We start from the raw sequence: 12,127 nt of genomic DNA on the forward strand, positions 1-12,127 counted from the left end.
GGCAAACTTCCTCCTTTAAGAAAGGATAACAATGCCATTCACTGACATAACAAACCTGCTAGTGCCATGTATTGGTGAATACAAATATCACTTTAGAATGACTCAGCATCAGAGCAGGTGAGTTTTTACTGTATTCCAGGTAACACAAAGCTAATGTGTTTACAAATGTAATAACACATTCTTGCAAAAGTGTAAGCACAAATGTAATGATTTAACCTATAGATACATCGTTCACACTTTTTTGCAAAACACATTCATTAAATGGATCAGATTGTCTTTATGCAGTATTTATTTATTTCAATTACTTTTAGTATTTAAAAATGTGGTTACATTTATGTATTCTCGGAACTCAATGAAACAATGTATCCGTAATAACTTGAGGTGAACAGACTTTGGGAAGCTTCATACTAATAGGAGCACATTTTATCCAATGCTGATACAATGAGTATGTCAGTACAGTATTCCTCATACTGTATGTTCTCAGTATTGATATACATCAGTCTTTTAACTGTATTCACCATAACATTGCAACCTGGTTTTGGCGAAATAAAACAATTAACTTTAAGACAATAAAGGATACAATTTCTAGACAATTAAATACAAATGTAATATGTAAAAAAGGTATCAAGAATTCAAAGCATACATAAACAGAATTTTAAATGGTAGTGTTCTTAATTAATTAGCAATTATTTTATCATTGTTTTTAAAGCCAAATGACTAATTATTTTTCTCACATTAGTGTCAAATATGAATTACTATAAGATATTTTAGAAAAGTCTTGAACAACTATTGTAAGCTTATTTATTCAATCACTTTATACCCATAAGAATAGGGAACTTTATCAACATTCAATCAAAGACCTGAATACAAATGTGGTGTAAGAAAATACATTTGATTCACAATGTAACTTTAACTTACATTTCAATGTTAAAAGTAACATTTAACAAAACATGAGAATCCCGCACAAGGATGACCGGAAAGTTACAGCCCTTTTGCATTGCTTTAAAAAAAGTTATTGGTTGCTCCACAAGATGTGAAATATAGAAACAGAACAAATATCTTCCTGCATTGTGCCAGTGCAATAACAATTATTAAAATATCCAAAAATAAAAGATTGCACACAACAATGCCTGCAAAACAGATGTTGAGACTTAATACAACTTACCTTCAGAATGTCTTTCAGTATCAAAGCAATACTTGCAATCTTAGTAAAAAGCAAACAATTGTAATCATAACTTCTCATAACTAAGATAACTGGTATTTGTAGTCTTTCTAGTTGCATATTTTTCATAGTCTTATATTTCAACAGTTTTATGACAAACTGTGACTTCTTGACATGGAAATATTTTTTTAAGATTGACAAACATCATATTTCTAATTCATGGCACAATTCAAACGGGATCGAAAGATACGTTTTCTCTCTCCATTGACTTCAATACATTATTTTTCCGAAATAAGGTCCCATGGACCGGAAGTAGATGGGCGTGACTTCGCCACTCTATAGGGAAAGTGTGTGTATGTGTATATACTTGTTTAGAAGAACCAACCAGTCTACCAATTGAAACTTTAACAAGACATTTGGAATTAAGGCAACGTGACACCTGAGGAAACATTTGATCATAAAACATGTTAAGCATTATTTTAAGATGATGCAGGGTGTCCGCGGGGTCTTAAAAAGTATTAAAAGTTGATAAATCAATTTAGCGAAAATTAAGGCTATTAAAAAGTATTAAATGGCATTTTCCAAGGTATTAAGAAGGTCCACAGCAATGACAACATGAAACACCCTTTAATTTACTGAAACGGCATGTCGGGAAACCCCCCAAGGCGGCCCCATGCATAGCGCGCCGTAAAATGCTGCTTATTATTTTAAGTTTTGTTGCCTTGCTCCGCTCTGTGTGGGGGGGGGGGGGAACTAAACGACTACGGTAACGGGTCCCAAGGTGGGTAGACCGGCATACGCAACGCTCTGGGGGTCCAACGGCTCCGTGTGTAAGCCCAATATGATCATTTTCTGATAACGATGAAATAGCCCACCTCCCTCTCCCCACGTCTCCTGCTGCTGCTGGGCTGTCAGAAGAGGGGGAGGAAAAGAGAGGCAGTCACCGTTTATTAAATATTATTATATTATTATACAGAGAACAGAGTCGTTATCAATTTGTTTTAAAGCTCAATAAATAACAAAGAAGACCTCTGACCGGCAATTTTCTAATTTTGTACGGAAGATTTAAGCTTTAACGGACATGTTGACCGGCGGAACATTTTTTTTACGGAAACTCCGCACGGTCCCCTCGTTCCTTGGAAGAGGCGGAGAGGTGGGTGTTTTTCATCTGCTGGTGGACTACTTGAGAGATACAGCAGGAGAACACGCCGTCCACCGCGGAGAATAAACAGAAGGGCAACCATGCTACGGGGTCTTCTTCGCTGCTTTTGGTTTATTTCGGGCGGCAGCAGCGCCACTTACAGGCCTGACATATGTACTACATCGTTTCCAGCATTTCTAGCGGTCTAGTGTGAACGGACACGTTAATGAATCGAATGCGTGTGAACGGAAGCCTTTTTTGCGCATGCGTTTTACCGTATGCGTCGTCGTGGGGCCGGGGTCTAAGCCAAACTATATCCAGTCACAGAGATCTGCTATTTTAAAGTAAAGTCAACACATATAGACCCTAAATATAGTCTTATATTAAGAACGAGAAAAGTCTTAACATATATATCCTTTTTTGTAAACATATGACAAATGTGTGAGGGTGATGACGTCAGAGCATCGTCCTATGTGCCAGGGCTTAGCCCCGGACAGCCCCAGCCCAATTTAACCCCTGGGTATTTGTGAGGGAGCTCCTATATGGCATTACCCCGCTGAAGCTCACCAAAGTTTAATATATTTCATAGTTCAAGGTTTTGTCAATTGTTTTGTTTATGGGTCAAATACTGGTTTCTAATGGTTTCTGAGGAGTTTCACTGGAATGAAAGAGCACAGAGTCTACAGAAGCAAAAAAGCAGCATACTGCATTAAACCTGACCTTCACTGAGAGGTTGAAGTTCATGTGGAAAGGAGGCTTCAGTAGTCTGTCTGCACTCTGTTTAGTTTTGCTATCTTACAATCAATACAGTAAATGTGAGGTAAAGTGTGTTGCCAATGTAACCGGTTAGAACTCAAAGTTGCGATGAGGTCTTAAAATGTATGGAAAGGGTCTTGAAAAAGGACTTAAAAGGTATTAAATTTGACTTCAGGATTCCTGCATATACCCTGTGATGTCTTAATTACTTTTGACACTAGTATAAAATATGTTCTAAATAGACAAGTATGCTTTGAACAAGGCACTTGCTTTGCAACTTTATATTCCAGTCAATGGTCAGATAAGGGGTTAGCTACACATTCATGCTTTTACACTAGTTATTCACCTGGGTAAGTGGCATATCATTTTACAGGGGGAGGGGGCAAACATTGTATTTTACAACTGTTTCCATATAAGAACAACGAAGCATGCCACTGTTCTTGTTTGAATCCTTAAACATCTTAGCAGCATTCAAAGGTCTTGAATTACATGAACAAATTACATTTCTGTCCAGTCAGGTTTGTGTTGTGCAACTGGAGAATAATAGTCAATATGCAAGTTTGTTGTAGTTTGTGAACACACCACCAAGTTTGTGTGGTGAAAGATGGGCTCCCTTCTGGCCAGCTGGACTTCTCTATAACCATTAAAGGTCCTGGTGAAGTGCTTCTTTTAGGTCCCAAATATACAGTATCTATAGCACACCATTACTTGCAATTCTGCACAACTACTTCGAACATGAAAAACTCTTAACAGTTTGAACTGGTTTGGTTATTGTTGCTGGAGTCTAAACAATGTCCATAACACACACATTGCTCTCAAGAACTACATTGAATTCTGAACGGAAATCTGGGAAGTTCTCATAGCTGTCAGCTATGTGCAGAATATTCCCACATGTGTGCGCAATCGGTGTTCTTGTGAACATTTTCTCAAATCCCACGTAGATGCTGTCTGTCACGATGAGATCAGATCCTGTGCAGAACCGTAGAAACTTCTGAAGTTTACTTTCATCTAGCTCTCTGATTAATCTTTTCAGATTATTTGCTACCTCCTTTTGGTTTGTAGTCAAATCAACATAAAATGTCAGTAGTTTGCAGACTTTTTTTGTGGTGGGTTGCAGGTCAGACAACAACTTAGTCAGTGCCTCTGGACTGAGGTTGAGATGTTGATGGTTAATCTCCCTCCAGCAGTCAATAACAAACATCGTTTTTTGAACCATCTCTTTGTGGGCAATTTCTTCAATTATTTTAGGAAGATTCTCTGCGGTGACTTTCCTTCTACAGCCATAGCTGTCGAGAACCTCCAAAAGGTCATCAATGTCAACTGCAGTGAAATCAGTCAGCGCTTGCATCAAAACTTCACGTTCTTGGCTGCTCACAAGTTGCATAAAATATGCTTTGAGGTGCAAGTTTGTTTGGGAAATATTCACAATCTTAGTAACCTTTCAAAAGGATTCTTCCAATTGCCTTCCATGTTTCAGCAGGAAAATCATGGCGAATGAAGGGCACTTTAACTGTTGTCCCAAGTGTGCATCTCTCATATAATTATTGCCAGAAGAAGCTGAGAACATCCCTCAGTACCCCAGAGCCACTGCCTGCTTCTTCCTTGTTGTCTGGGAGAATGCGCCTCACATTCAATGATTTGTTTAAAATCTCTGCATCAGAAAAGGCAGTAATCATGTCAGGTAGGGTGTTTGCATGATGTACAGTGATTGTTAGTTGTTTCTCTGCCTCAAGTGGACTGGCGGGGACAGGAAAATTCTCAAATATGAGTGTGTCTTCTTCATCCTCCTCGATGCCGAAATGAGGACCCAAGGTGATTTCAGGATCACTAGAAATGTCTAGTGATCGCTGTGTGTCGTCCAAAAAAAATAAAGACATCTGTGTAGTCGTCATTTTCACCCAAGAAAAGATTAAACTCAGATGTCTCTTCAACTGTGTTGAAGAGACCACTGATCTCTAAACTGTTACAGGCAAAATCATTTGAAGTAATGACGGCAAAAAAAAGAAGGTTGTGCGATATGTCTTTCCCCGCCAGGCTCTCAGCTAGCTGCTAGCTGCCTTGTTAAACACACTTAATGAAATCTCACCAGGTCTTGGTTAGTCGTCACTGTTCCAACAAGCTCAAACTTGCGTGTCAACGAACTAAACCATTACTTACTGAATTAGATGGGGGGGGGGGGGGGGGAAGCCATAGCATATAATCTAATGCACTTGCTGCTAGCTCATCAATGTCTGCATTTCACATTCTAACGCCTTTTCGTTGTTTTTTACGAACGCCCAAAACACACTTATATATTTATAAGTGTGTTCTGACGTTGAGATGGAGGCTTTTCTCCTGGCACCAAGATGTCAGGGTTCTGACCACCTCTCTCAATATTTGTTATTTTCTGCATTGCTTTTATTTTGTCTACTAATTTGACTATATAACTGCTGAGAAGCACGTTGGGCTGCATTTCTTGTATGAAAGCTGCTATACAAATATAAGGCTTATTATTAATTTGAATATTATTATCAAGGATTGGTCAATTCCAAGATTGCCTTGAAAGAGCTGCTTTACAAATAAAAACGGTCTACATTAAACGGAGTGACCCATTGACACCATCGCAGGTTTATAGTCTCTGAACATCTTTAAACTGAAATACGGTACAGGATCTCGCCTCACAGCTGCACACGCCTGGGGCAGAGTACATCCGGTCTCAAGACAAAACTTGCTCTAGTCCAATCGTAAATGTCCGAGTCCAGTCCAAGTCAGAATCCATCCCTGCACGAGTCTGAGTCGAGTCACGAGTCCCAAACATCGGCACTCGAGTCCGAGGTACAGGACTCGAGTACTCCAAGTCTGATACACACACACACACAAACACACACATCGTAAAATACCATATTTAGGCCTGTCTGCAGCTCTACAATTGTTCCAAATTATATTTTTGCATAATTTCTCTTAACTGCGATTTGGATATTACACTACTCCATAATGCCCTTTCAATAAAACTAACATTAATTGTGCATCCCTTGCTCGGTGGCATTTATTTTCAACGCATTGAAGGAAAAGACCTGACAACGTTTATAACTAACCACATGTCTGTGCGCCCTGCAGGGTGGAGGTGTGGCCTGAGGAGGGCCAGTCTCTGGGTCTGAGCATCGTGGGAGGTCATCAGGTCATCAAGCGTCTGAAGAACGGAGAGGAACTGAAGGGGATCTTCATCAAACAGGTGTTAAAGAACAGCCCTGCTGCCAAAACACAGTGTCTGAAGACTGGGGACAAGATCCTTGAGGTACGAGGGCTGGGTATTCATTTTTACTTACCATGTGCGCTTCTATCTGCTATTACTTTAAAATAAAATAAAATAAAATTAAATGATGTGTTTTAAAACAGATTTTTCTGTGAAATCATTAATTACTGAAATGACTGTCCAGTATTCAAACATCATCCCTATACACTATAATAGATCAACCTACTATTAAAACATATAAACATATTCTGAATACATTATACACGTTTGCAAAGTTTGAAGAACCAGAGAAGGCAAGTTCATTTATATAGCAACTTTCAACATAAGGAAATTCAAAGGGCTTTTTGCAAAGACTAGGAATGCAGGTAAAGGTTGAACAAATAAGGATTTTATTTACCAAAAATATATGTACAGTTGTTAGGATGGGTAACACAATCAATTAGGATGAAAAAAAGTTGAATTTTTTATAATTAGGGCCGGGACTTTAACGCGTTAATTAAGATTAATTAATTACACGAAAATGAACGCGTTAAAAAAATTAACGCATTTTAATCGCACTTATTTTTGCACCGCGGAACGTTTCTCACTGGATGAGTTTCAGGGGTACCGATTATACTGGAGCACAAACTAATGTTCATGACTTCAGACAACAACAAACCACAGTGAACAATAGTCAAACGTGAACGAAGAAGCTGATGAGACCGCTTTGGTTGGCCCCGTGGATGGGACATTTTGTTTTAAAAAACGGACGGATGGAAGCGTCAATAAGAGCACGGTTGTTTGCAAATGATGCAAAAAGGAATTCGCATATCACCGCAGCACATCAAGCCTCAAGTATCACCTCAATGCAAAACATATAGCAGCTAGCGTGGAAGCTAGCGTGGACATTAGCCCGACTCGGAGTACAAGGACCCACACCCAATTCGCGTTGATCAAACAGTGGCCTATGCAACAGAGAGATTTTATTTTTCATCAGGATATTGGAAGAATAGGAGGGATTGAGGTCAATCACTGGCACTTTTTTATTTTATTTTAAATGGTACACTTTATGTTGAACTATTTATTACGTTGTTGGTGCAACTGGCACTTTATGTTGAACTGTTTATTGTTTTGGCCAAGGTTATTGAGAGAGTTGGACTGAAATTGATTAGATTTTTTAAATCAACTGTTGGTAAATCAACAAAGTCTGTTATGGCCTCTGAAGCAACAGAGAGATGTTTTCCAATAGTCAGGGTTTCCAATGTTCTGAATGTACTTGAAAGTATTGTGTTTTACTTAAAAAACAAAGTGTTATAGTTTACAGAAGGTCTACCTACCTATAGGCTACCTGAATCTCTGAAATGTACTATATTCCTAAATATGCTATTGCTACACTTTATGGCAAAAATTGCACTTTTCTGTTGGTCTTGGTTAAGTACCACCTTGAAAAAAATACTAATATCCATGTGAAAAAAATTGCTTCTCACTGTTCTCAGGTCAAATATTTATATGTGATTAAAAATGCGATTAATTTCGATTAATTAATTACAAAGCCTCTAATTAATTAGATTAATTTTTTTAATCGAGTCCCGGCCCTATTTATAATATAAACAGACACAATCTAGAATCTAGCATTCATTAATAAACAAAACATTTGCCAGAATGGGTGACATGCAAAATGCTCTTCTTCCCAAGAGTAACTGTCTTTCTCTCCACACTGCAGGAATGTATACCAATGCTGGCGAATCCCTTGTTGAGTGCAGGGGAGAGAAGACTTTAAAGATGGGTGGCTTAGATAGAGTAGCCTCTTTAAACACCCTTCAAGGTTTTAGGGGAATGACACAGTCCAAGCCAGGTGCATCGACATAGGCAGGTGCTGTTCATCAGCTCAGCCGTTTGCCAGGAGCAAGGTGAGCTGGAAGACACTTACAATACTAGGATTAACACAACACACAATTAACAATCACCATTTCAAACACAATTGCGTGCACTCAGATAAATAAAGTCAAATAAAGTTGTTTTAAAAAATGTCTTAAAAAACAGAAAAATAAGATTCAAAGGTTTTATGCACATAAGCTACTGTGTAGAAATGGCGAAACGATGTAACATATATATTAAAATACAAAAATACAAATAAAAAAATAGTGCAAGAAGTCTATTTAAATAGAATATGATGTATACTAGAAAATAATATGAAATTATATATTGTACATTAAGACGAAATTAAATATGGTTTATTGCGGTGATAACTATTTCGATAAATAAGTAGATTGACAAACAGATGAATGTTTATCGGGCACTTAACAGAGCTCAGTGTTTAGCAGTCTGTGGGATGAAACTGTCCCTGAGTCTGGTGGTTTTAGTCCTGATGCTGCGGTACCGCCTGCCAGACGGCAGCAGACAGAACAGTTTGTTGCTGGGGGGATGGGGGTCTTTGATAATCCTGAGGGCTTTCTTCCTGAGCTGCTGGGAGTAGAGTGCACTAGAAGGTCAGGATGCTCTCTATGGTGCACCTGAAGGTCAGGATCCTCTCTATGGTGCACCTGAAGGTCAGGATCCTCTCTATGGTGCACCTGTAGGACAGGATCCTCTCTATGGTGCACCTGTAGGACAAGATCCTCTCTATGGTGCACCTGTAGAAGGTCAGGATGCTCTCTATGGAGCACCTGTAGAAGGTCAGGATCCTCTCTATGGTGCACCTGTAGAAGGTCAGGATCCTCTCTATGGAGCACCTGTAGAAGGTCAGGATGCTCTCTATGGTGCACCTGTAGAAGCTCAGGATGCTCTCTATGGTGCACCTGTAGAAGGTCAGGATCCTCTCTATGGTGCACCTTTAGAAGGTCAGGATGCTCTCTATGGTGCACCTGTAGAAGGTCAGGATCCTCTCTATGGAGCACCTGTAGGAGGTCAGGATGCTCTCAATGGTGCACCTGTAGAAGGTCAGGATGCTCTCTATGGTGCACCTGTAGAAGCTCAGGATGCTCTCTATGGTGCACCTGTAGAAGGTCAGGATCCTCTTTATGGTGCACCTGTAGAAGGTCAGGATGCTCTCTATGGTGCACCTGTAGAAGGTCAGGATCCTCTCTATGGTGCACCTGTAGAAGGTCAGGATCCTCTCTATGGTGCACCTGTAGAAGGTCAGGATCCTCTCTATGGTGCACCTGTAGGTCAGGATGCTCTCTATGGTGCACCTGTAGAAGTTGCAGAGTATCCTGGAGTCCATGTTGAATCTCCACAGCCTGCGGAGGAAGAAGAGTGTGATGAGTCGATGTCAGGTCCTCAGTGATGGGTGGTTGGTTGTGATGCTTGTAGCCTTCACACAAAGTCCTTGAAGTTCTCATTCATAACACTCCGTTCGATGTCTTACTATGGGATGCGCCTCATCCGCGGAGCAAACAGAAGCATCAATCTCATTACGTCAATCCTGATTGGCAGGTGAACTTGACGTCAGCGTCAGGGAATCCACCCCCTATAAGTAGCTTGCGCTACGCCGCATGCGTCATTCAAACACCTCTTCTCGCTTCAGAGCACATTTCTATATTGGTAGCCGGGCTAGCTCACACAGTCCACAGACGGAACCAAGCTAACCAAGCTAACTTCGGTCGACGGGCGCTCGCCGGCTACTTTTATATATACTTCTGCAAGAAGACTGTCGGTGCTTACATACCAGTTAGTACCACACTCGACCTCACCTTTTTTCTTTTTTCTCCGGAAATCGAAAAGGTAAGGTTTTGATTCAAGCTAGCAGCACACCTGTTGCTAGCTTACCTTCCTCGCTACCGACACCACGATAGCGAGGATGCTTTTTTCTTTCTTCTCACACCAGAGAAGAATAGGACTAAGAAAGAATATTAACACACCAGTTAATATTCTTCGGGAATAAATCCTACACAGTCGTCTTTTCTCCGGATTAACGACAGGTTGGAGAGGATTTTTTTCTCGACAACACACCTGCTACGAGCGCGTCCTTCCCACGTCGCCATAATGGCGAACAAGATGGACACGTCTCGCCCTCACACCAGAGGAGCCAGGGAATCGGAGGCTCGGCTCTGCGGCTGCGGGTTGAAGATTTCGGACACAGACGCACACCAGGTCTGCTCGTCCTGCCTCGGGCTGCAACATGCCCAGGAAGCTATCGACAACCCCGGCTCATGCGGGCATTGTGCCCGTTTCACCGTGAAGAGCCTCCGCCGACGGCTAGCTCACCAAGCTAGCTTGTCTGGTCAGGACTCCCTCATGTCCTTTGATTTACCGGACGGAAATCAGGCCCCGAGGGCGTCCGCCACAGAGATGGAGCCCTGCACTGTGTCGGTCTGGGGCTCATCAGTAGTGGCAGCTGCAGAACCGCGCCGTGTCAGGCTGGGACTCGGTGGCAGCAAGGGACGTGCGAGCGGGGCACCGTGCTATACCAAGCTGGGGCTCCCGGCTGGACCTCACCATGGTCTCGCCCACAGAAGATGTCCTGGAGTTGGACTATACAGAGGACGAAGAGGATGCCTCTGGATTCCTCCTGTCCGACTCTGATGAGCAGGAAGACAACGTCTTCATGTCATCGGCTCAGGCGGCAACGCCGGGAGCGATGGCTGCTCTCCCGGCAAGCACACCAGCTTCGCCCTGTCTGAGTATGGACCTGCAGGCCGTGTGTCAGCGTGCCGCAGCCAGACTAGACATCCCATGGCCCGAAACGGCCAAGGAGACCTCCAGGTCCCGTTACGAGGGGAAAGATTTGCCACAAGCAACGAGGACAAAGAGGCAACTCCTGCCGGTCTTCCCGGAGATGTTGGATGAGGTGTCGGTCTCGTGGAGAGACCGGCCCTTCAGCAACAAGGCCCCAATCCAGGGTGCCTCCTCCCTAGACTCCGCGTTCAATGCTGCACCGTCCAGGCCACGGGCAAGGCAATGGGAATTATGGTGGTGCAGGAAAGAGCTAGATGGCTCAACCTCACCAACCTTCCAGACCGGGAAAGAGAGGATGTGCTCGACATGCCCATCGTTCCCGAGGGGATTTTTGGATCTGCGCTCGCTTCTATGCAGAAGAGATGCGAGTCCAAGAAGAAGGAAGACGAGGCCCTCCACCTCTGTCTTCCTCGAAGGGTCCAGCCGCTGCCTCCACAGCGGCAGTCCTTTGCCCAAGCTACCTCAGCTGCTCGGTTTAAAGTACCCAAACAGCCGAGTCCCCAGCCCGGAAAATCTCCGGTTCCGGCTGCAGCCCAGGCGCAGCCAACCCAGAATTTCGGCCAGCAGTCGAGGAAGAAGAAGCGGACAGCCTCCTCTTCTTCCCTCGGTGACGGAGCTGGAATGTTCCCCAGCTCCAGATGTGTTCCCGCTGCCTCAAGAGATTCCTCAACGCCATCCTCAAGTGCACCAAAACACGTCACAATATTGTTCTGTTTTCTCAGATAAAGCATTTTCCGCTGACGCATCCAGGCCTCAGTCCGAGGGCACAGCTAAAAAAAATAAAATAAAAAACAATAAAAAACAATAAAACCAATAAACAGCCCGCTATTTGTTCCCCTTTTGAGAGCAGCTACGGCCTCTCTCAAAAGGCGGACAATGAACGGGTCTGTAAAGGCACCGCCGCCACGCGCATGCGCAGTGACGACTGGGGCTGTGAGGCCACCACCGTCACGTGCAGGCGCAGTGCTGGCTGGGGTTGTGAAGGCACCTCCGTCACCCGCATGCGCAGTGTCGGTGGGGACTGTCGAATCGGGGTACCACCATGTTCAGACACTAGAGGGCCCCATAACACAACAAATAGAGACTCAGAGGGCAAAAGACGTGACATCTCCGCTGGCTCTAAGGAGCGAACAGTGGAAGATGCTCACAACGTCTGCTTGGGTGTTCAAGACAGTTACAT

The 12,127-nt window shown here is 42.8% G+C and overlaps 1 protein-coding gene across 1 annotated transcript in view; it reads left to right on the forward strand.

Annotated features, from left to right (window-relative positions):
- patj (PATJ crumbs cell polarity complex component) overlaps positions 1 to 12,127 on the forward strand; it is a gene marked incomplete at its 5' end in the record, with an annotated part of 309,724 nt that overhangs the window by 126,071 nt on the left and 171,526 nt on the right. Inside the window, one exon of the mRNA XM_079649893.1 lies at positions 6,156 to 6,333. Coding sequence (XP_079506019.1) covers positions 6,156 to 6,333 — 178 coding nt within the window. The remainder of the gene's footprint in view (positions 1 to 6,155; positions 6,334 to 12,127) is intronic.

Source organism: Notothenia rossii (assembly GCF_949606895.1).
Source record: "Notothenia rossii genome assembly, chromosome: 1".
NCBI lineage: Eukaryota > Metazoa > Chordata > Actinopteri > Perciformes > Nototheniidae > Notothenia > Notothenia rossii.